Source organism: Schistocerca serialis, chromosome 2 (genome assembly GCF_023864345.2).
Source record: "Schistocerca serialis cubense isolate TAMUIC-IGC-003099 chromosome 2, iqSchSeri2.2, whole genome shotgun sequence".
Classification (NCBI taxonomy): domain Eukaryota; kingdom Metazoa; phylum Arthropoda; class Insecta; order Orthoptera; family Acrididae; genus Schistocerca; species Schistocerca serialis.
This window is the reverse complement of record NC_064639.1, coordinates 911,868,392-911,895,199: the sequence shown is the minus strand read 5'-3', so window position 1 is coordinate 911,895,199 and position 26,808 is coordinate 911,868,392. Positions and strand designations below refer to the sequence as shown.

Sequence of the window (26,808 nt, the reverse complement as noted above, 5' to 3'; positions counted from 1 at the left end):
TCATTTTACTCTGTTTCTCCCTCTTGAGCTTCATCTTTCTCTCTTTTTCCCTCCTTCATTTTTCCCTTCCCTTTCCGCATCTCACTATTCCTGCATCTCTATCTGCTCTACCCTCTGTACTCTTCTTGTCTTGTTGTGCGGCTGCAGAGTTATCTGTGCAAAGACCTTCCTCTTTCCTGCTACCTCCAGCTTGCATCCTCCCCTACCCCCACCCCATCTTCATCAGCTCAAGCAACTGCTTTCAGTAATAGAGCATCAATAATCAGTCGTGCCATGGCCATGGGAGTGTATGTTTGGGTGTCTGTGTGGATGCATGTGTTAGCTAGACAAAGACCTAGTGCTCAAAAACTGGTGTGAACATAGTTTCCTGTTATGTGTGTGTGTGATCCATGCATCAATCTGTTATAGGTGAGTGGTTGTCTTCCCTATATTTTACATGTGATTGTAGTTTTCTGTGTCTGGCAACTTCAGATATACATGTAAGGTACCTATGCCGAAAAACTCATTTATCATGTTAGTTAAGACAGCTTGAACACTATGTACTTATTCCTTCTATACCTAAACTGAATCACCAAGACATGCCAACATACATAAATGAATGATTTTCGTTTATGGCAGCTGTAGAGTCATCAACAGATTAGAAGTAATTTCAGGAGTATCGCAGGGTATTGGAACCCTTGCTATTCATGTTATCTATTAATGATCTGACAGACAACATTGATGGTAATCTCAGACTTTTTGCAGATGATGCTCTCATGTATAATGAAGTATTACTTGGATCTTGATAAGACTTCAAAGTGGTGCAAAGATTATCTACCTGCATTACCTCAAACCCCAGTCATGTGTTACATTCTGTACAACAGCCAGGCACATACTGATTGAACTGTTTGTATGCCCACAACATAGGGGTGATGAGGGGCTGTGGCAAGAAGGGTGCTATTGTGACAAATAGCTGCCAAGGAGCTGACCGGAAATGGTGGGAGTTAAAATAAGCCAGATTTTTACAAAATACTATGGTATAACTGGTGGAGGGTTAAAGAAGGGCACAGAAACATAAAATTATGGCTTCTGTCAACTCACACATATAGCTGGCTGTATCATTTTTGTAATGTGAAGTGGAGAATGGCAGGCTTTGTGTCCATTGACAGGATACTGGGAAAATGCAATAAGTCTTCAAATAAGATTACTTCCAAAATTCTTGCACAACCAGTTGGAGAATACTGTTCAAATGTTTGTCACCAATACCAAATAGGACTAACAAGGAATGTTGACTAATGAGTGATCATCATAAACATGCTGAAAACTTGAACTGGGAAATGTTAGAAGATAGACTCCAGTTAGCCTACAAAAGCCTGCTGACAAAGTACCAAGACCCAGAATTAATTGAGAATCTAGGATTATACTGCTACACGCTATGTGCCGTTCCCATAGATCAAACTCGTTACGGGGCTCAAGAGCCTTTTAAGCAGTTATTCTTTCACTTCATTAAAATGCACTTCAGGCAACCATATTTAAAAACAATTATCGCATACACTCTACCATGAAAATTAAGAAAATAAATGTTCAATGACAGCATGGAAAGGGTAGATTGCTACTATCAACATGGAGAGGAGGTGCTGAGTCACAGATAGGTCGAATGAAAAAGATTGCTGAAATATTAAGCTTTGGACAAAGTCGTACTTCTGAAACAGAAAAAACACACACACACACACCACACACATACACATCCACTGCCTCTGAGTCTTGGACCTCAACTATGACACTGTATGACATGAGCAACAGCCTGCTGGGGAGGGTAGTTTGGATAATGAGGTGGCATGGAGTGGGGAGGGGGGGGAGGGGGGAGGAGAGAAGTAGAGAAGAGGAAAAGACTAGTATGAGCATTGATGGGTACAAGACAAGACTGAAGTGGGAGGAGGGAAGAGGATAAGTGAGTGGAGGATGGGGCACAGACTATGAAACAGTCATTAAAGTGAAGCAAATCATGTTGGGCTGCAAGTTCAACAATGGAGTGGTCCAGCTGTTTCATGGCCACATTTTGGTGGTGGCCATTCATGTGGACATACAGCCTGTTAGTTGAATGAAATTTTCACTCTACAGCAGAGTGTGCGCTGATATGAAACTTCTTGGCAGATTAAAATTGTGTGCCGGACTGAGACTCAAACTCGGGACCTTTGACTTTCGCGGGCAAGTGCTCTACCAACTGAGCTACCCAAGCACGACTCACACCCCATCTTCACAGCCTTACTTCTGCCAGTACCTCGTCTCCTACCTTCCAAACTTTACAGAAGCTCTGGCTGTGAGGACAGGTTGTGAGTCGTGCTTGGGTAGCTCAGTTGGTAGAGCACATGCCCGAGTTCGAGTCTCGGTCCGGCACACAGTTTTAATCTGCCAGGAAGTTTCAAATCAGTGCACACTCCGCCGTAGAGTGAAAATTTCATTCAAGAAACACCCCCAGGCTATGGCTAAGTCATGTCTCTGCAATATCCTTTCTTTCAGGAGTGCTAGTTCTGCGAGGTTTGCTGGAGAGCTTCTGTAAAGTTTGGAAGGTAGGAGATGAGGTACTGGCAGAAGTAAGGCTGTCAGGATGGGGCGTGAGTCGTGCTTGGGTAGCTCAGTTGGTAGAGCACTTGCCCACGAAAGGCAAAGGTCCCGAGTTCGAATCTCAGTCCGGCACACAGTTTTAATCTGCCAGGAAGTTTCATATCAGCACACACTCCGCTGTATAGTGAAAATTTCATTCTAGAAACATCCCCCAGGCTGTGGCTAAGCCATGTCTCCACAATATCCTTTCTTTCAGGAGTGCTAGTTCTGCAAGGTTCGCAGGAGAGCTTCTGTAAAGTTTGGAAGGTAGGAGACGAGGTACTGACAGAAGTAAGGCTGTGAGGATGGGGCGTGAGTCATGCTTGGGTAGCTCTGTTGGTAGAGCACTTGCCCGCGAAAGGCAAAGGTCCCGAGTTCGAGTCTCAGTCCGGCACACAGTTTTAATCTGCCAGGAAGTTTCATATCAGCGCACACTCCACTGTATAGTGAAAATTTCATTCTAGAAACATCCCCCAGGCTGTGGCTAAGCCATGTCTCCGCAATATCCTTTCTTTCAGGAGTGCTAGTTCTACAAGGTTTGCAGGAGAGCTTCTGTAAAGTTTGGAAGGTAGGAGACGAGGTACTGACAGAAGTAAGGCTGTCAGGATGGGGCGTGAGTCGTGCTTGGGTAGCTCAGTTGGTAGAGCACTTGCCCGCGAAAGGCAAAGGTCCCAAGTTTGAGTCTCAGTCCGGCACACAGTTTTAATCTGCCAGGAAGTTTCATATCAGCGCACACTTCACTGTATAGTGAAAATTTCATTCTAGAAACATCCCCCAGGCTGTGGCTAAGCCATGTCTCCGCAATATCCTTTCTTTCAGGAGTGCTAGTTCTACAAGGTTCCCAGGAGAGCTTCTGTAAAGTTTGGAAGGTGGGAGACGAGGTACTGACAGAAGTAAGGCTGTGAGGACAGGGCGTGAGTTGTGCTTGGGTAGCTCAGTTGGTAGAGCACTTGCCTGTGAAAGGCAAAGGCCCTGAGTTCGAGTCTCGGTCCGGCACACAGTTTTAATCTGACAGGAAGTTTCAGCTTATTAGTTGTAGTTGTCATGCCTACATAGAAAGCAGCATAGTGGTTGCAGCTTAGTTTGTAGATCACATGGCTGCTTTCAGAGGTAGCTCTGTGTTTTCTGGGAGGAGATGCCTGTGACAGGACTTGCATAGGCATAATGGGAGGATGTATGAGAAAATTTCTGCATCTAAGTCTGTTGCAGAGATATTAGCTGTGAGGCAAGGGTTTGAGAGCAGGGGTGAATAGGGATGAACAAGGATATTGCATAGGTTTGGTGGGTGGCAGAATACCACTGAGGGAGGTGTGGGGTTGATTGTAGGAAGGATATGTCTCACTTCAGGGCATGACAAGAGGTACTTGAAACCCAGGCAAATGGTATGATTCAGTTGCTCCAGTCCTGGCTGGTACTGAGTCATGAGAGGAGCACACCTTTGTGATCGAACAGGGGCTATGTGGGAGTTGGTAGATGGCTGGAGAGATTAGGCATTGGAAATATGTTTCTCTACAAGGTTGGGAGGGTAGGTGGTCTGTGGAGGTTTCAGTGAGAACCTTGGCATATTTGAAGTGAAACTGCTCATCACTACAGATTTAACAACCATTGTTGTCTAGGCTATATGGAAAGGACTTCTTGGTGTCAAATGGGTGGCAGCTATCAAATTGCAGGCATTGTTAGTGGTTAGTAGGTATGATATGAATGGAGTTACTTATATAGCCATCCTTAAGGTGGAGGCCAACATCAAGAAAGATGGCTGTTGGGTTGAGGAAGGCCAGGTGAAGTGAATGAAGGAGATGGTGCTGAGGTTCTGGAGAAATGTGGATAGGGTAGGAGATTGTAAGCTTGGAGTCAGTCAGGCATTGGGAAAAGTAATGTTCAATAGCGGCAAGGACTTTTGGGATGTTAGTGTAGAGGCAGGTGGCATTGACAGTAATGAGCAGGGCTCCTTGTGGCAAAGCAGGGGTGACCAACAATTCGGTTCACAGGCTGTGCAACGGCTCGAGGACCATCGCGCTCAGCCTGGCTGGCAAGTTTCCACTACTGCCACACCATGCTGTCTGGGCATGAGGAAGGGGAAAAAAACAAATGTGCCACAAGCAAGTGCAGCTCACGCAGACACAGCCACCAACTCCAGGACCTTGGGCTAACCCGAATTGCTGTGTGTGTGTGTGTGTGTGTGTGTGTGTGTGTGTGTGTGTGTGTGTGTGTGTGTGTGTGTGTGTTTTACTTATGAAGGCTGTGGCTGAAAGTTTTTATGTGAATGTCTTTTAATTGTGCCTGACTACAGCTTGACATGTCTTCTTTACGGCAAGTATAATCAGTCTTTTCCTACATTGTTAAAACTTTCATTATTTTATTTAGTGATTTTAAAAATACTTATTTGTGATTTGCTCTTCTGCTGGTTTCTTCATAATTTCTGTTCATCATTACATGTAACAATGTCTGTTATAACAATAAAGAACTGCAAAATCTGCAATTTTCATAAATTATATATATCTTTCTAGAAACTTAGCTGTAACAAATTTGTTATGAGTTGTAATTTTTATGCTCTCACTGCATAATTTTGCCTTCATTACATGAATTAGTACTGTAGCTATTAAGTATTTAATTTTTGAAATGAAGTACTGTGATTTCTGATTGTTTGTACCTTTCTTTAGGTGAGACACATACAGTTGAATTTCATTATGGTGTTGTGGAAGATTATCCAGTTGATCTGTATTATGTTATGGATCTCTCCATGTCTATGCATAGTCATAAGAAGCGGCTGTCTGAATTAGGAGGTGCTCTGGCAGCAACTATGCAAAATATCACTGAAAACTTTCGAATGGGCTTTGGTAGTTTTGTAGACAAAGTGGAATTACCATTTACAAGCACTGTTGAATCAAGGTATGGCTCCAAAGACTCAAACGTGAATGTAATATCTGTACATATTTGAAATCATTTTATGTCCTCTTATTCTTTGAGTAATATTCATTTAATTGTTTATCAGTATTTTTTATTTTTTTTATAAATGTGTACAATAAGTGAAGAAGGTGGTATTGAGAGCATATTAGAGGTGATATTTTGGGTACATTCGTATTGTAATACATATTTCCAATAGATTGTTCATGGAAAAGCAACCAATGCCTTACTGCAAAAGTATATGTTTTATTCTAGAGTCACAATTTATTTATTTTGCTGAATGGCTACTGGTTTTGATAAACAGTACCATCTTCAGGATATCCTGTGCCATGCAATTGTCACACTGGCTTCCCAAGTAGCTATGTCAAATACCATTTTACAGTTAATAGTATTCCGAGCAGTGTCAGTTGTATGCTGGGGCTCTCAGCGAGGTTGTATCATACCTTCTCCACATGGTGTCGCAGCTCATCGACCAACCATGGCCGTGGTAATCACCCCACATAGGTAATGAGCAATTGTGAAAGGCTGCATTGATAGGCTTTCATATTAGGTGACCGCAAAGGACAATAAACAAACTTGCTGTCATTTGTACGTTATCATACTGTGTGGCACTGTAATCCAATTATTATATTCTGAACCCAATGATGCTGTATGTCTTAAGTGATGAGACAATATTATGGAAAGAGTAGTTGCTAATTACCATACAGCAGAGATCCTGAGTCGCAGATAGGCACAACAAAAAAGACTGTCACAAAATAAGCTTTTGGCCAACAAGGCCTTTGTCAACAACAGATGACAGACACATGCACACGCGCGCACGTGCCCACACACCCACCCACTCACACACACACACACACACACACACACACACACACACACACACACACACACACACGGCCACTGCTCCTGGTAGCTCTTTGTGATAGTCTTTTCATTGTGCCTATCTGGACTCAGCATCTACACTATACAGTGAGTAGCAACTATCCTTTTCATAATATTGTTACACTCCATCCTGGATTTTCCATTATAACTGATGAGACTATTTGAAGTCCATAGTTACTTTGTGCATCAACAAATTTTAAAAAAATAAGTCAAATGCATTTACGTATCATGGTGCTAGGGCCCCTATAATCTTAAAATCAATCATATATCAACCATTTAAAACTTAGTAAACAGTAGGATATATTAAATTAACTACCATTCATTTGCACACAGTCATATTGTATAGGTTATATCATAGGGAGGGGGAAGGAGAGAAGCAGACGAGGGGAGACAAAAAAGAGGAGTGATGCATTGAGATTAGTAACAAAGTCAGTAAATTGTGTATTGAAGATGTATCCAGTAAGTATCATGATGTGGCACTCTTGTATCCATTTTGTGAAAAGTTCTAGAATTGCTTGTCCCTCAGCTCATTTTGATCATTGAGTACCTTATCTTCTCTACTCTTCATGTGACTGTAAATTTCCACTTCCTCCAAGATGCTCATAGTGGGCCCTTAGGCCAATATGCAGAATTTCGAGATTATTCCATATGTCTTGTATTGCATGCTTATTTTGAATGAGATGTTTACCAAAAGTAGATTTTTCCTTAGTTGTCTCTACAGAATGTTCCTTGAACCTTGTCAGAAAGTAGTGTCCTGTTTGTCCAATGTAAAAACTATTACACTCTTTACAGGGAATTTGACACACCTACTTGGTAAGCCAGTGTGACAATTACATACCAGAGGATGGCCTGGAGATGATATGTGTGCCAAAACCAGTAGCCCGTCGGCAAAATAAATATATTACAATTATAGACTGAAGTATATACTCTTTTGATATTGTAATACAAGTATAATTAAATTAATTTTTATAATATGCTGGGTTAACTTGACTGAATACTCATGAACACATAATAAAAAAAATAACTAAGCTGTCTTGGATCTGAGAATCTGTTACGTTTCATTAGCAGAGAAGTATTGTTTGACAAAGATTACTATTTGTCAATTTGTGATCTGATAACCTACCAGACAGCTGTTGTCTTATTTTTTGAGCTTGAAATATGGATATTATTATGATGACTTTTGACTTCTTTTAACAACCCATGTTGCTGATTATGTGGTTGCATTTTTTCCCAAAATGTCTAAATTGTGATATAGCATTATTGTGTTTTAATGAATGATTGGAGTATTGCTTTCTGTCTACTGGGAGTTATAATGACTTTTGCTGTCCAACATTTATTTTTGTCTATATTACTCTTGTATTCTGTTGGAAACACTATATGAAAATAATGCTGCTAGACATTGTAGAAGCTGTCTCATATGCTATTTACTGCATTTTTGTTGAAGACATCCTTCTACATTTCCACTGATAGCTGAAAATTTAATTCTCTGGGTTTGTCATCACCACACTCTTTCTGTTCAGTTATTTTAGTTGTTGCCCCCCCCCCCCCCCCCCTTTTGTCAACATTTCTAGTAATGGACACAGGCTGAGCTTTGTGGCCATTGTAACTCATGTTTATTATGTTACTGTTGTAGTTGAGGTCACACAATCTGCTGCAGATTTACTTTCAGCTGTTATTCTAAATGGAGAGTTAACTGCTGATGTCTGCATTTAAATCTCTACAGATAACCAGTTAATATCTCATTACATATTATTATTAAGCAGCCTTTTAAAATAAGCAGTGAATATTTTCAAGTCTCCAAACATTAAAATCTACCAAATCAACTATAAACAGTTCAAAATCTTTGTCCCTAGCTAAGATTTGATGTTTTCTATTGCTGTAAATTCCAAGTATTCTTCCACAAAAGTAGCTTTTCAGCCCTACTTATTTTTTCTTCTACAATAAGAATTGGTGAGTTTATATCCAAAAATCACAGTTGACATAATCTGTTTTTGTTTATGCACTGTTTAGTTACACATATTTAGTTCACAATTCGCTAATTCAAATTGTACTTCTTTTGCAAAGACTGAACATTGTGATGGTATTTAAACACATTGGAACATTTATTTGTAGATGACATCTTATCATTAATCCTTGTTGTTTCTGATGGACCACTTAGTCTAAAAATGTTTTCTCCTATTTATTTTGGTGCTACAAGTTACCAGAAGATTTTGTAGTTGGTTATATTACATTTTCTTGTCACTGCTACAACTATATTGACATCTATTCTCTGAAAACCACTGTAAGTGCATGGCAAAGGAAATATTCCATTTTACCCGTTATTAGGTTTTCTTTCCATTCCAGTCACATATGGAGCAAGAGAAGAGTGATTGTTTAAATGCCTCTGTGCATGCTGTAATTATTCTAAACTCGTCCTCACAATCCCCATGTGAGTGATACGTAGGGTATTCTACATCTACATACAGACTCTGCAAGCTACCATACTGTGTGTGGTGGAGGGTACCCAATACCAATACTGATCATTTCCTTTCCTGTAACATTCGCAAATAGAGCAAAGGAAAAAGCTGCCTATATGCCTCCTTATGAGCCTTAATTTCTCTCATCTTCATAGTCCATACACAAAAAGCATGTTGATGGCAGTAGAATTGTTCTGTAGTTAGCTAATGCCAGTTCTCTAAATTTTCTGAATAGCATTTCTTGAAAAGAACGTTACTTTCCCTCCAGGGTCTCCCATTTTAGTTCCTGAAGCATTCCATGACACATGCATGTTGTTTAAACTTACTGGTAACAAATCTAGCAGCCTGCTTCTGAATTACTTCGATGCCTTCCTTTAATCTGTCTTGGTATGGGTCCCAAACATGGAAGCAGTACACAAGAATAGATCACACTAGTGTCCTACACAGGGTGTTACAAAAAGGTATGGGCAGACTTTCAGGAAACATTCCTCACACACAAATAAAGAAAAGATGTTATGTGGACATGTGTCCGGAAATGCTTAATTTCCATGTTAGAGCTCATTTTAGTTTCGTCAGTATGTACTGTACTTCCGCGATTCATTGCCAGTTGGCCCAATTGAGGGAAGGTAATAGTGACTTCATTGCTTGTGTTGACATGCGACTCATTGCCCTACAGTACTAGCATCAAGCACATCAGTACGTAGCATCAACAGGTTAGTGTTCATCACAAACGTTGTTTTGTAGTAAGTGCGATGTTTACAAATGTGGAGTTGGCAGATGCCCATTTGATTTATGGATTAGCACGGGGCAATAGCCGTGGTGCAGTACGTTTGTATCGAGACAGATTTCCAGAACGAAGGTGTCCCGACAGGAAGACGTTCGAAGCAATTGATTGGTGTCTTAGGGAGCACGGAACATTCCAGCCTATGACTCGCGACTGGGGAACACCTAGAACAACGAGAACACCTGCAATGGATGAGGCAATTCTTCGTGCAGTTGACGATAACCCTAATGTCAGCGTCAGAGAAGTTGCTGTTGTACAAGGTAACATTGACCATGTCACTGTATGGAGAGTGCTACGGGAGAACCAGTTGTTTCTGTACCATGTACAGCGTGTGCACGCACTATCAGCAGCTGATTGGCCTCCATGGGTACACTTCTGTGAATGGTTCATCCAACAATGTGTCAATCCTCATTTCAGTGCAAATTTTCTCTTTACAGATGAGGCTTCATTCCAACGTGATCAGATTGTAAATTTTCACAATCAACATGTGTGGGCTGACGAGAATCCGCACGCAATTGTGCAATCACGTCATCAACACAGATTTTCTGTGAATGTTTGGGCAGGCATTGTTGGTGATGTCTTGATTGGGCCCCATGTTCTTCCACCTACGCTCAACGGAGTACGTTATCATGATTTCATACGGGATACTCTACCTGTGCTGCTAGAACATGTGCCTTTACATGTATGATACAACATGTGGTTCGTGCACGATGGAGCTCCTGCACATTTCAGTCGAAGTGTTCGTACGCTTCTCAACAACAGATTCGGTGACCGATGGATTGGTAGAGGTGGACCAATTCCATGGCCTCCACGCTCTCCTGACCTCAACCCTCTTGACTTTCATTTATGGGGGCATTTGAAAGCTCTTGTCTATGCAACCCCGGTACCAAATGTAGAGACGCTTTGTGTTCGTATTGTGGATGGCTGTGATACAATATGCCATTCTCCAGGGCTGCATCAGTGCATCAGGAATTCCATGCGACGGAGGGTGGATGCATGTATCCTAGCTAACGGAGGACATTTTGAACATTTCCTGTAACAAAGTGTTTTAAGTCACGCTGGTACATTCTGTTGCTGTGTGTTTCCATTCCATGATTAATGTGATTTGAAGAGAAGTAATAAAATGAGCTCTAACATGGAAAGTAAGTGTTTCTGGACACATGTCCACATAACATATTTTCTTTCTTTGTGTGTGAGGAATGTTTCCTGAAAATTTGGCCGTACCTTTTTGTAACACCCTGTATACAGTTTCCTTTACAGATTAACCACACTTTCCCAAAATTCTCTCAATAAATCAAAGTTGACCATTCACCTTCCCCACCACAATCCTCACATGCTCATTCTATTTCATATTACTTTGAAGCATTATGCTCAGATATTTAAATGCTGTGATTGTGTCAAGTGGGACACTACAAATGCTGTGTCCAAACTTTATGCATATGTTTCTCCTACTCATCTTCATTAACTTATGTTTTTATATATTTACAGCTGGCTCCCATTCATCACACCAACTACAAATTTTGTCCAAGTCATCTTGTATCCTCCTACAGTCACTCAGCTTCGACATCTTCCCATACACCTCAACATCATTGGTAAACAACTGCTGATTGCTGCCTACCCTGTCCACAAGATCATTTATGTGTATAGAAAATAATGACAGTCCTATCACACTCCCCTGGAGCATTCCTGTTGACATCTTGGTCTCTGATGAATGCTTGCCTACAAGGACAACATACTGGGTTCTATTACTTAAGAAACCTTCAAGCTACTCACATATCTGGGAACCTATTCTATATGCTCGTACCTTCATCAACAGCCTGTAGTGTCACACCATGTCGAATGCTTTCCAGAAATCCAGAAATGTGGAATCTACCTATTGTTTCATTCATAGTTCGCAGTATATCATGTGAGAAAATGGCAAGCTGAGTTTCACACTAATGTCACTTTCTAAAACAAACCTGATTTGTGGGCATATGCTTCTTGACCTCATTAAAATTTATTATATTCGAACTGAGAATATGTTCAAAGATGCTGTAGATAACCGATTTTATGGATATTGGTCTGTAATTTTTCAGGTCCATTTGTTTAGCCTTCTTATACACAGTAGTGCACTTCTTTCCAGTCACTTGGGACATTGTACTGGGTGAGAGATTCATGATAAATGAAAGTTAAGTAAAGAGCCAGTGCTGTAGAGTAATGATTATAAAACCAAATTGTGATTCCATCCAGACCCGATGACTTATTTGTTTTCAACTTGTTTCTCTATGCCTGTGATGCTTATTATTATGTCATCCATATGTGAGTCTGTTCAGTGGTCAAACAATGGTATGTTTGTACAATTTTACTTCATGAATGATTTTTTTAAGGTGAAATTTAAAACTCTGGCTTTTGGTTTGCTATCTCCTACTGCTACACCATATTGGTCAACAGGTTACTGGATGGAAGCCTTAGTTCCACTTAGTGATTTTACATGGGACCGAAATTATTTTGGGTTCTTGGCCAGATTTATTGCTAAGGCATGATGGTGTTAGTTGCTGTATGCTTCACTTATAGATCTTTTCACAGAGAGATGTATCTCTACTAACCATTGTCTGTCCTCCTTAGTGTGTTCTCTTTTGAACTGAAAGTGCAACAACCTTTGTTTCCTCATCATTTTCTGAATTTCATTGTTAAACCATGAGGGGTCTTTTCAGTTCTTTAGGCACATAGATCTTCAAACCACACTTTACGCCCTATTTAAATTTTGCTCATAATTCCTCTGCATCTATCTTATTGGAACTAAGTGATGTCAATTCACTGTCTAGGTGAGACACTAACAACTGCTAACCTGCTCTTTCTAGCAGAAACACCCTCCCAGCTTTCTTGAATGACTTATTAACTTTCACAACCATAGTTGCTAAAATTACATCATGATCACTAATCCACGACTCTGTACTGAAGCTGTCAATAAGTTCTGACCTGTTTGTAGCTACTAAATCTTAGATATTCCCTTGATTGTGGTCTGCCACACTAGCTGCTCAAGACAATTTTTAGAAACATGTTCACAAGTACTTTGCAAGACTGTCTGTCAATAGCCTCCACAATGAATCTGTGGATGTCCTACTCTGTACTCAGTAGGTTAAAGTTGCCTCCAACTGTACTGCATGATCTGGGTATTTACTCACTACTGACCATAGACTATCTTCGAATGACTCTAGAACTGTCACAATGGATTCGAATGGCCAATGAAAACATCCAAAAATTAACTTGTTTTAAACTATACCTGTTGTTCGCAACAAATAACTTCACTGTCACACTCATCTTTGACCTCAGTAGAGACAGTATTTGTGTCAACTGCAACAAACACTCACTATTCTGTGGCATCTACTCTGTGTTTGCAATAAATGTTCTATGACTCACTAAATATCTCAGAGTTTCCTGCTTCAGTTTTCAGCCAGCTCTCGGTCCCAAGAATAATTTGTAGTCATCATTTAAAGCCAGTTCTTGAAACTTTGCCCGTAGGCTTTCTTTGGATAGTTTATGTCTATCTGCCAACTCAGTTTCTTCAGTATCTCTGTGAAACTCTCCCGTGGGTCAGACAAACCTGTGACCGTTTGTGGTGCCCGTCTATGTATAATTCAATATCCCCTGTAAGTCCTATCTGGTATAGAAACCACACACTTGAACAATATTATTGAATGAGTTATATGAGTTATTTGTAAGCAATCACCTTTGTAGACTGATTAACAGTAAAATCAGGCTTTTTCCAGATGATGCAGTTATCTGTAATACAGTACTATCTAAAAGAAGCTGCACAAGTATTCAGTTAGATCTTGATAAGATTTCAAAGTGGTGCAGAGATTGACAATTTGCTTTAAATGTTCAGAAATGTAAAATAGTGCACTTCACAAAACAAAAAACATATATCCTGTGACTATAATTTCAACGAGCCACTGTTGGAATTGTCCAACTCGTGCAAATACCTGGGTGTGACACTTTGTAGGTATATGAAATGGAATGATCACATAGTTTCAGTTGTGGCTAAAGCAGGTGGTAGGCTTTGATTTATTGGTAGAATACTGGGGAAGTGCAATCAATCTACAAAGGAGACTACTTACAAATTGCTTGTGTTACCATTTCTAGAATATTGTTCAAATGTGTGGGACCCATACCAGATATGAAGAACAGGGGATACTGAACATATACAGAGAAGGGTAGTATGAATGGTCAAGGGTTGTTTAAGCCATGGGAGTGTGCACAGAGACACTGAAGGCACTGAAGTGGAAGACTCCTGAAGATAGATGTAAATTATCCTGAGAAAGCCTATTAACAAAGTTTCAAGAGCCTCCGTTAAATAATTACTCTAGAAATATATTAAAACCCCCTATGTATCACTCACTTAGGGATCTTGAGGATAAGATTAGAATAATTACTGCACACACAGAAGTCTACCACCTGCTTTACCCACAACTGAGGCTATGTGATCTTCCATTTTATATCCCTTCAAAGTGTTACACCCAGGTATTTATGTGAGTTGGCCAATTCTAACTGTGACACATTGATATAGCATAGGGTACTACATTTTTTCATTTTGTGAAGTGTGCAATTTTACATTTCTGAACATTTAAAGTAAGTCACCAAAGTTTGCAACACGTTAAAATCTTGACCAGGTGTGTCAGAATATTTATGCTGCTTCTTTCAGACAGTACTTCATAATAGATAACTGAATCATCTGCAAAAAGTCTGGGGTTACTATTAATATTGTCTGTGAAGTCATTAATACACAACATAAACAGCCGGGATCCCAACACACTTCCTTGGGGCACACAAAAATTTACTTCTATGTTGCTGTGGTATTCAGTCCAGAAACTGGTTTGACGCAACTCTCCATGTTACTCTATCCTGTGCAAGCATCTTCATAACCCATTACCTACTGCAACCTACATCCTTCTGAATCTGTTTAGTGTATTCATCTCTTGGTCTCCCTCTATGATTTTTACCCTCCACACTGCCCTCCAATACTAAACTGGTGATCCCTTGATGCCTCAGAATATGTCCTACCAACCGATCCCTTCTTCTAGTCAAGTTGTGCCACAAATTTCTCTTCTCCCCAATTCTGTTCAATACCTCCTCGTTAGTTATGTGATCTACCCATCTAATCTTCAGCATTCTTCTGTAACGCCACATTTTGAAAGCTTCTATTCTCTTCTTGTCTAAACTATTTATTGTCCATGTTTCACTTCCATAGATGGCTACACTCCATACGAATACTTTCATATGTAAATTGTTAACAAATACTGTCAGAAATGACTTCCTGACACTTAAATCTATACTCGATGTTAACAAATTTCTCTTCTTCAGAAACGCTTTCCTTGCCATTGCCAGTCTACATTTTATATCCTCTCTACTGTGATCATCATCAGTTATTTTGCTCCCCAAATAGCAAAACTCAGTTAATACTTTAAGTGTCTCATTTTCTAATCTAATTCCCTCAGCATCACCCGATTTAATTCGACTACATTCCATTATCCTCATTTTGCTTTTGTTGATGTTCATCTTATATCCTTCTTGCAAGACACAAGCTGCTCTTCCAGGTCCTTTGCTGTCTCTGACAGAATTACAATTCATCGGCAAACCTCAAAGTTTTTATTTCTTCTCAATGGATTTTAATTCCTACTCTGAATTTTTCTTTTGTTTCTTTTACTGCTTGCTCAATATACAGATTGAATGACATCGGGGATAGGCTACAATCCTGTCTCACTCCCTCCCAAACCACTGCTTCCCTTTCATGCCCCTTGATTATTATAACTGCCATCTGGTTTCTGTACAAATTGTAAATAACCTTTTGCTCCCTATATTTTACCCCTGTCACCTTCAGAATTTGAAAGAGAATATTCCAGTCAACATTGTCAAAAGCTTTCTCTAAGCGCTAGATGCTAGTAACATCTAAGATAAGTTGTAGGGTCAGTATTGCTTCACATGTTCCAACATTTCTACGGAATTCAAACTGATCTTCCCCGAGGTCGGCTTCTACCAGTTTTTCCATTCATCTGTAAAGAATTCGCGTTAGTATTTTGCAGCCGTGACTTATTAAACTGATAGTTTGGTAATTTTCACATCTGTCAACACCTGCTTTCTTTGGGATTGGTATTATTATGTTCTTCTTGAAGTTTGAAAGTATTTTGCCTGTCTCATACATCTTGCTGACCAGATGGTAGAGTTTTGTCAGGACTGGCTCTCCCAAGGCCGTCAGTAGTTCCAATGGAATGTTGTCTACTCCCAGGACCTTGTTTTGACTTCAGTCTTTCAGTGCTCTGTCAAACTCTTCACACAGTATCATATCTCCCATTTTATCTTCATTTACATCCTCTTCCATTTCCATAATACTGTCCTCAAGAACCTCGCCCTTGTATAGACTCTCTATATACTCCTTCTACCTTTCTGCTTTCCCTTCTTTGCTTAAAACTGAGTTTCCATCTGAGCTCTTGATATTCATGCAAGTGGTTCTCTTTTCTCCAAAGGTCTGTTTAATTTTCCTGTAGGCCATTTTGCACTTCCTGTTGATCTCATTTTTGAGATGTTTGTATTCCTTTTTGCCTGCTTCATTTACTGCATTTTTATATTTACTTCTTTCATCCATTAAATTAAATATCTCTGTTACCCAAGGATTTCTATTAGCCCTCATCTTTTTACCTACTTGATCTTCTGCTGCCTTCACTATTTCATCTCTCAAAGCTACCCATTCTTCTTCTACTGTATTTCATTCACCTATTCTTGTCAATCGTTCCCTAATGCTCTCCCTGAAACTCTCTACGAACTCTGGTTCTTTCAGTTTATCCAGGTCCCATCTCCTTCTACCAGTTTTTCCATTCATCTGTAAAGAATTCACGTTAGTATTTTGCAGCCGTGACTAATTAAACTGATAGTTTGGTAATTTTCACATCTTGCAGTTCCTTCAGTTTTTTGCACTTTTCGAAGTTTCTTCAGTTTTAAACTACAGTTCATAACCAATAGATTGTGGTCAGAGTCCACATCTGCCCCTGGAAAAGTCTTACAATTTAAGACCTGGTTCCTAAATCTCTGTCTTATCATTATATAATCTTTCTGAAACCTTCCAGTACATCCAGGCTTTTTCAATGTATACAACCTTCTGTCATGATTCTTGAATCAAATGTTAGCTATGATTAAGTTATGCTCTGCGCAAAATTCTACCAGGTGGCTTCCTCTTTCATTCCTTACCCCCATTCTATATTCGCCTACTATGTTTCCTTCTCTTCCTTTTCCTACTATTGAATTCCAGTCACCCATGACTATTAAATTTTCATCTCCCTTCACTATTTTTATAATATCTTTTATATCATCATACATTTCATCAATCTCTTCATCATCTGCTATCTGTTGGCATATAAACTTGTACTACTGTGGTAGGCATGGACTTCATATCTATCTTGGCCACGATAATGTGTTCACTATGCTGTTTGTAGTAGCTTACCCGCATTCCTATTTTTTATTCATTATTAAACTTATTCCTGCATTACCCCTATTTGATTTTGTATTTATAACCCTATATTCACCTGACCAGAAGTTTTGTCCCTCCTGCCACCGAATTTCACTAATTCCTACTATATCTACCTTTAACCTATCCATTACCCTTTTTAAATTTTCTAACCCAGCTGTCCGATTAAAGGATCTGACATTCCATGTTCCGACCCGTAGAATGCCAGTTTTCTTTCTCCTGATAACAACGTCCTCCTGAGTAGCCCTACCTGTAGATCCAAATGGGGAACTATTTTACCTCTGGAATATTTTACCCAAGAGGATGCCATCATCAGTTAACCATACAGTAAAGCTGCATGCCCTCGGGAAAAATGACAGCTGTAGTTTCCCCTTGCTTTCAGCCATTCGCAGTACCAGCACAGCAAGGCCGTTTTGATTCATGTTACAAGCCCAGATCAGTCAATCATCGAGGCTGATGCCCCTGCAACTACTGAAAAGGCTGCTGCCCCTTTTCGGGGACCACATGTTTGCCTGGTCTCTCAACAGATATCCCTCCGTTGTGGTTGCACCTATGGTATGGTTATCTGTATCACTGAGGCACGCAAGCCTCCCCACCAATGTCAAGGTCCATGGTTCATGGGGGTGTTACTTCTACATCTGACAATAACTCTCCATCCAAGATTCCATACTGCACCCCCTATAAAAAAAAAATAAAAAAAAAATCCTCAATCCAGTCCCAAATTTCACTTGATACCCCATATAAGAGAACATTTGAGTGTAAGAAAACATGTTACGTTGCAGGCGGGCACAATTAAAAGACACTTACACAAAGTTTTCGTCCAGAGCATTCATCAGAAAAAGAAAAACACACACGAGCTATTCTGATAAGAAAGCACACTTCACACACACATGACCGCTAACTCCAGCAGCTCAGGCCAGAATGGTCTCGACAAGGTCTTGATAGACAGACACTATCCCCCAGCCCTAGTCAGCAAACAGATCTCCTTTGCCATTTCCCCAACCCTCCCAACATCCCCAAGAACCAGTGACAAAGGAGTGTCCCTTCATCAACCAGGTACCACCCCAGACTGCAACAGCGGAACCACATCCTTTGACAGGGCTTCGATTACATTTTGTCGTGGCCTAAAATGAGGGACATCCTACCCACGAACCTTCCCACCCCTCCTAAAGTGGTGTTCCATCACCCACCCAACCTCCAGAGCATCCTAGTCCACCCATAAGGCACTCCCAGTCCCGACCCCTTGCCACAATGTTCATATCTATGTGAAAGCCACAGCTCCAAGACTTGTCCAATCCACCCATCTAGCACAACCTATTCCAGTCCTGTCACAGGTTTATCCTACCCCATCAGGGGCCAGGCCATCTGTGAAAGCAGTCACACCATTTACCAGCTCTGTTGTAATCATTGCAGAGCTTTTTATGTTGATATGACTAAGAACCAGCTGTCCACCAGGATGAACAGTCACTGCTAAACTAGCTAGATCATTCTGTGGCACAACATGCAGCTGAGTATAACATGCTCAGTTTCAATGGCTGTTTCACTACCCAAGCCATCTGGATCCTCCCCTCCATCACCAGCTTTTCTGAACTGTGCAGATGGGTGTTACCCTTGCTCACATTCTCCCCTCCCATAACTATCCTGACCTCAACCTACAGTAACATACTATACCTGCACCCTCCAGCCGGTAGTCTCCACCCACTCTGTCCTATCGCCTCCTCCCCATTCTCATCTCTCATCCTCTTTGTTTGTCACCCTCTGCTAATGCGCCTGCCCATCTTTCCCTGCTCCTTCCTTCTTCACTCTGTTTTCCCCACCTCCCTGCCCCACAACCCCTGACACTGTGCCTGTTGGCATTCTGGTTCCTACACACTACTACACCAGAGTGTGCTCCTCTCTCCTTCCATCCATACACTGCTATCACTTCCCCTTCCCCATCCCCTCCAGACTGCTGTTTCCATCCCATATGATAGTTTTATTTATTTATTAATCCATCTGTAGACAATATACATTGTAAGGATGTCGTCAGTGAATGTACAAATTATGGTATGAAGTCTAAATATTTTCTTAACACATGCCATTTACATTGTTTAATAAGCATAGGTATTTTGACATAGAACTAACATACATAAATACAAAGCCCTGCATACATATTACGTAAATGAAAAAAGATAATTTATATTGTTCAAGTAAGTATACTAGGTCTGTTGATATGGAACTAGCAGACATAAATACATAGGTATAAATACATATTAAATGAATGAAAAAAAAAATGATGTCAGGTATAACTTATGTTACATGTTCCCAACAATTCTTTGGTTTTCATTTAAGATATTCATCCAAAATGTAGAAACAATGCTCTTGCAAAAACAGTTTTACAGTTTTTTTAAAAATAATACATACTGCTAATTTCTTTTATATTCTGTGGCAGTTTGTTATTGATTATCATGCCTCAATAATCAAGACTGTTTTGAGCTTTCAGCTTATTTTTGTATCTAAATGGAGACAATGATTCAACCTTGTGCTATGATCATGAATAATGTTATTCAAGCTATAATTTTCAAGATTTTTTCTGATATACATTATGGTCTGAAAAATAAACTCACAAGGGACAGTTAGAATGCCCAGGTTTTTAAATAATTCTTTGAAATGAGCCCATTTATTTAATTTTGTCACTATTCTTACAGCTCTCTTTTGTAATCTGAAAACAGTTTGCATAAGAGAGCTGTTGCAATCTGCTCCAAGCTGTCAGAGTTGGTGGTCATGTGTGCATGAGGTGTGCTTGCTAGTGTGAACGAATAGTGTGTGTGTCTCTGTTTCTGATAAAGGCCATGGCTGAAAGTGTTGTGTAAGGATCTTCTAATTGTGCCTGTCTGCAACTTAACATGTCATCTTTACACTAAGTAGCAGTCTGTCTTTCCGTACATTGTTGATATTCCTACTGGGAGTTACCATCGTTTGATTTTGCTGAATGTTTTTTCTTCCATTCTACAACCCTGTGGTGTTTCCCTTTGTTACTATTCTCTATAGCATTACCTTTCTCAGTGTCCATTCTTTGTCTTCTTTCCTGTGGTTATTCACCACCTTCTGAATTGCATCTACTTCTGAGCCACATTATATCAATGATCGTACACACACAGTGCAGGCTTCGTGACCTTGCGGACTGTTGATGCAGTATCTGGTACTCCAGATCCTTTCTTCTGATAGTTATAATTATATTCATTCCTATGTATGACACTTCATCCATCATCCTTACGGACTTTAGTATTATATTTTCCACACCCGTCTGTGCCACACGAACTTGTGAGCCTCACCCTAACCCATCGCCCTCCTCCCCTTTTCTCTTATCACAACACACACATACTGCCATACATCATCTGATCCTTTTCTTCCACATTTCTATAGGTTTTTAATGTATCTGCGCATGTTTTTACATGGTTTTATGATTTTACATGTTTTTATGTATTTGTGAATATTTTTATGTATCTGTGTGTATTCTTGCATATCTGTGCACTCCTCTCTTCCCCCATCCATACACTGCTATCTCTTTCCCTTCCCTGCTCCCTCTAGACTGCTGCTTCCATCCCACATGATGCTGCATTCTGGCCAGAGCTGCCGAAGTTGGTGGTCATACGTGCATGAGGTGTGCTTGCTTGTGGGAATGAATGGTTTGTGTTTCTCTTTTTCTTTTCAAGGCTATGGACAAAAGAGTTGTGTAAGTGTCTTTTAATTGTGCCTGTCTGCAACTTAACATGGCATCTTGACAGTAAGTAACAATCTACCTTTTCTTACATTGTTAAAGTTCCTACCTAGAGTTCCCATTATTTGCTTGTGACAATAAGCACAGATGTGCAATATTCGACACAGAAGGCATTCATGTGATTATTTTGACTAATTTTTGTGTTTTCATTTCTTTGCTAAGACTGTTTGGATGATGGCCATGCCTAGTACGAAATCTTTATGGAACACCACTGATATATTCTTAGAATCGTATGTCAATACATATGTGCTATAATGGAACAAAGTCTTTCAGATTGAATATCGGGTGATGCTGAGGGAATTAGATTAGGAAATGAGACACTTAAAGTAGTAAAGGAGTTTTGTTATTTGAGGAGCAAAATAACTGATGATGGTTGAAGTAGAGAGGATATAAAATGTAAACTGGCAATGGCAAAGAAAGCATTTTTGAAGAAGAGAAATTTGTTAACATCGAGTATAGATTTAAGTGTCAGGAAGTCATTTCTGACAGTATTTGTTAACAATTTACATATGAAAGTATTCGTATGGAGTGTAGCCATCTATGGAAGTGAAACATGGACGATAAATAGTTTAGACAAGAAGAGAATAGAAGCTTTCGAAATGTGGTGCTACAGAAAAATGCTGAAGATTAGATGTGTAGATCACATAACTAATGAGGAGGTGTTGAATAGGATTGGGGAGAAGAGGAGTTTGTGGCACAACTTGACAAGAAGAAGGGACTGGTTGGTAGGACATGTTCTGAGGCATCAAGGGATCACCAGTTTAATATTGGAGGACAGCGTGGAGGGTAAAAATCATAGAGGGATACCAAGAGATGAATACACTAAGCAGATTCAGAAGGATGTAGGCTGCAGTACGTACTGGGAGATGAAGGAGCTTGCACAGGATAGAGTAGCACAGAGAACTCCATCAAACCAGTCTCAGGACTCAAGACCACACACTGTTCAGTGTGTCTGGAGTAATTGTGGCTACAACTGCTTCAGTCCTTTTTCTTAAGTTGTTTAGGTCAGCTGGTAGTGAAGGCACATATGTATGATCCTAAAGGACCTAAGGTAAAAACGACATGGCATTAGGTCAGGTGAAAAGGCCATGCAAAATGATCTCTATTATCCAGTTCCTTGTGGCCAATCCAGTGGTCAGACACAATGTTGTTTAACCAATCCCATACTGAGATAGGCTAGTGAGGTGGCACTGCCATTAAAGTTGTTCTTCCAATTGAGGAAAGAGCATCAAGATAAGAAACATAAATTACAAAAATCGAACAGTGGAAACTCCAGGTAAGAAAGTCAACAGTGTAAGGAAAGACAGATTGCTACTTACGGTAAAGAATACACATTAAGTTGCAGACAGGCACAATTAAAAGACACTCGCATAAAGCTTTCAGCCACAGCCTCTCATCAGTAAAAGAGCGACAGCCCCCCCCCCTTCCCCCCCCACACACACACCCACCACCCACACACCCACACACCCACACACCTCATGCAAACATAACCACCAACTCCAGCATCTCAGGCCAGAATGCAACATCACATGGGATACAAGAAGCAATCTGGAGGGGGCAGGGAAGGGAAGGCGTAGTAGTGTATGGGTGGTGAGAGAGATGAATACTGTTTGGTGGAGTATGCAGAGACCAAACTGTGAACAGGCACAGCATCAGGAGGTTGTGGAGCAAGGAGATGGAGTAAAAAAAGAGCAAAAAAGGAGACAAGCAAGGAAAGATGGGTGGATGTGTTCGCAGGGGGGTTGCAAATCAATAGGATGGGAGATGATAATTGGGAGGGGATGAAACTTTTCACCAGGATGTGCCACAAAAAAAAAATATTCAATTTAGGGGAAGGGAAGATTCGTCTAAAAGGAACTGCTTCAGATTTTCTTTAAACTTTGGCATGTTTCCAACCAGTTCTTTAATGTGCGGTGGGAGGGCATTCAAAATCTTGGTGCCTCTGTATAAAACCCCCTTCTGGACCATACTTTTCGTTTTTAGCTCATAATGGATATCCTGTTTCCTTCGGGTGTTATAACTGTGGTATGAGCTATTGATTTTGAATAAGTTGCTGTTTTTTGAAACAAAGCACATCAGGGAAAAAACATATTGGGCAGGTGTTGTAAGGGTTTGTAGACCTCTAAACAGATCCCTGCATGAGTGCCTAGGATGTACTCCACACATAATTCTTATTGCTCGCTTCTTTTTTTGCTATTGGTTGATTTCCCCAAAATATTATATAGGCCATAAGTTGGTGAAAATAGCCATTACCATTTTGACCTTGATAAAAATTATCATTATCTCTGTTTCTGTAGTTATTACCATTGTGATATCTATCATTCCGGTTGTTATGGTGCATACTTTGTTCTACTGCTCTATCCACTCTGTCAACATATCATAAAAATTGTTCAAGACAATCGTCAGGTTCATGTACTAACTCCTATTGAACCTTTATGGTAATCTCCTTTTGAGTGCATCAGTCAATGTCATTTCATCAAATGGTTTCTCAAGGTGTGTTAATTTCTTAAGTTGATTCTTACAAAACTCTTTCAGAGTACCGTACCTATTCCTCTAATTAGGACCATTCAAAAACTCACTTTTAATTCTCCCTTGTTCAGCTTCTGACCAAAATTTATTTAAAAAAACGTTTTTCAGAACTTTGATATGTCTCCCATTGACTTAAATTTAAATGTATGCAAGACAGAGCTTCATCTTCAAGACATCTTTTAACAACTTTAATTTTTTGTTTGTCACTCATGCCTGAGACAAAACTATCTCTATAGTGGTGCAGAAAATCCACTGGATGTAAATTGTCTGATGGAGAACTTTTGATTGGAATGTTGGACCTCACAATACCATTGTTTGAACACAGATTTTTGTGAATACAACTTTCCTGAACTGCTGAAAGTTTTTGATTGAAAGCATTTACATTAATTTGCTTATTGTTTTCGACATTTAAATTTTTTTTTATCTGAACTACTAAAGTTCTGTTCCATTTTTTCCACAATGGCCTTCTGTTCAGCTCTGATGTCATTAACATTCTTCGTCTGTCATGCAAATTCACTTACTAGCACATTTTCCAAAACAATAAATTTATTTTCTAAGACATCAACTTTTTCATTCACACCTCTGACAATTCATTTTTTAGCTTCAGAATCTGATTACTAAGTTGGTCTATTTGGTATTGTACCCTGTCCATTTTACTATTGCTTTCAGTTTTCAGATTATATAATTGTTCTTGTAGTGACGTAAATTTTTTTTTTTTTTTCACCGGCTGTTGTGGCCGAGCGGTTCTAGGCACTTCAGTCCAGAACTGCGCTGCTGCTAAAGTCGCAGGTTCAAATCCTGCCTCGGTCATGGATGTGTGTGATGTCCTTAGGTTAGTTAGGTTTAAGTAGTTTTTAAGTCTAGGGGACTGATGACCTCATATGTTGAGTCCCATAGTGCTGAGAGCCATTTGAACCATTTTGAATATAAATTTTTCTGTTAACTGATCATTAACTGCCCTAAATTTGCTATTATTCATCTTCATTTCCACAAATTTTGCCAAAATCAACTGCAAAATATCAGTTTTAACTGTTTCTTTGCTGACTACACTTTCACTTGGTTTAAACATGTCCTCAGCTGTCAGTACATCACTGCTGCCCTCATGTTTATTCATTTTCCTAGAAATCAAATGGGTCAAAATTTAAAAAAAAATACTTTCATAAGTAGTTTGTACTTACCTTTTCTTTTTGATGTCTCTCATCGTAGATGTAAATTTCTCTTTCAATTCATGTGGCATTATTATCTGGTGTTTTCTGGCACTAGAGGAAGCAATGAGGTGCTGGTATGCAAGACTCACATGTCCCCTTCATCATTGGACATACTTAGAGGTGCTTTGCCAATCTTCTCCTCAGGATAGCCAGCTGCGCCAATCTGCCCAACTTTTTCTCCGAAGATATGATGCTGTTTGGAGGAATTTTCTCTACTCTTAAAATGATTGCATACACTCAGGATACTTTTAAATCAACCCTACTATATTTTACTTCCACAAACAGAACACCACATAACAGTTTCATATCGGTGAGCCATATTTCGTAAATCCAATGACTCCCGGTCCGTCACAAACTATTGATTACTTTTACAATAAATACAGTTCCAGGGGTAAGATGGATACTGCCTACAGGAAAATTAAAGAGACCTTTGGAGAAAAGAGAACCACTTGTATGAATATTAAGAGCTCAGATGGAAACCCAGTTCTAAGCAAAGAAGGGAAAGCAGAAAGGTGGAAGGAGTATGTAGAGGGTCTATACAAGGGCGATGTACTTGAGGACAAGGAAGAGGATGTAGATGAAGATGAAATGGGAGATATGATACTGCATGAAGAGTTTGACAGAGCACTGGAAGACCTAAGTTGAAACAAGGCCCCGAGTGTAGACAACATTCCATTAGAACTACTAACGGCCTTGGGAGAGCCAGTCCTGACAAAACTCTACCATCTGGTGAGCAAGATGTATAAGACAGGCGAAATACCCTCAGACTTCAAAAAGAATATAATAATTCCAATCCCAAAGAAAGTAGGTGTTGACAGATGTGAAAATTACCGAACTATCAGTTTAATAAGTCACGGCTGCAAAATACTAACGCGAATTCTTTACAGACGAATGGAAAAACTAGTAGAAGCCGACCTAGGGGAAGATCAGTTTGGATTCCGTAGAAATATTGGAACACGTGAGGCAATACTGACCCTATGACTTATCTTAGAAGCTAGATTAAGGAAAGGCAAACCTACATTTCTAACATTTGTAGACTTAGAGAAAGCTTTTGACAATGTTGACTGTAATACTCTCTTTCAAATTATGAAGGTGGGAGGGGTAAAATACAGGGAGCGAAAGGCTATTTACAATTTGTATAGAAACCAAATGGCAGTTATAAGAGTTGAGGGGCATGAAAGGGAAGCAGTGTTTGGGAAGGGAGTGAGACAGGGTTGTAGCCTCTCCCCGATGTTATTCAATCTGTATATTGAGCAAGCAGTGAAGGAAACAAAAGAAAAATTTGGAGTAGGTATTAAAATCCATGGAGAAGAAATAAAAACTTTGAGGTTCGCCGATGACATTGTAATTCTGTCTGGAAGAGCAGTTGAACGGAATGGATAGTGTCTTGAAAGGAGGGTATAAGATGAACATCAACAAGAGCAAAACGAGGATAATGGAATGTAGTCGAATTAAGTTGGGTGATGCTGAGGGAATTAGATTAGGAAATGAGACACTTAAAGTAGTAAAGGAGTTTTGCTATTTAGGGAGTAAAATAACTGATGATGGTCAGAGTAGAGAGGATATAAAATGTAGACTGGCACTGGCAAGGAAAGCATTTCTGAAGAAGAGAAATTTGTTAACATCAAGTATAGATTTAAATGTCAGGAAGTCATTTCTGAAAGTATTTGTATGGAGTGTAGCCATGTATGGAAGTGAAATATTGACGATAAATAGTTTAGACAAGAAGAGAATAGAAGCTTTCGAAATGTGGTGCTACAGAAGAATGCTGAAGATTAGATGGGTAGATCACATAACTAATGAGGAGGTGTTGAATAGGATTGGAGAGAAGAGAAGTTTGTGGCACAACTTGACTAGAAGAAGGGATCGGTTGGTAGGACATGTTCTGAGGCATCAAGGGATCAATAAATTTAGTATTGGAGGGCAGCGTAGAGGGTAAAAATCGTAGAGGGAGACCAAGAGATGAATACAGCAAGCAGATTCAGAAGGATGTAGGTTGCAGTAGGTACTGGGAGATGAAGAAGCTTGCACAGGACAGAGTAGAAAGGAGAGCTGCATCAAACCAGTCTCAGGACTGAAGACCACAACAACAACAACAACAACAACAACAGTTCCAAAAATCTCTCAAGGTTTTCAAAAGTCCACCATCCACAACTCTAGAGAATCAGTAAGTAAGTAAGTAAAAGTAAGTGTCTTTTCCTTTCTTT

General features: G+C 39.8%; 1 protein-coding gene across 2 annotated transcripts in view; it reads left to right on the top strand.

Annotated features, from left to right (window-relative positions):
• Window positions 1-26,808, top strand: part of LOC126458271 (integrin beta-PS-like) — a 256,308-nt gene that overhangs the window by 17,795 nt on the left and 211,705 nt on the right. For both annotated transcript variants that reach the window (XM_050095198.1, XM_050095197.1), the window contains exon 3: window positions 5,244-5,472. In XM_050095198.1, coding sequence (XP_049951155.1) covers window positions 5,244-5,472 — 229 coding nt within the window. The remainder of the gene's footprint in view (window positions 1-5,243; window positions 5,473-26,808) is intronic.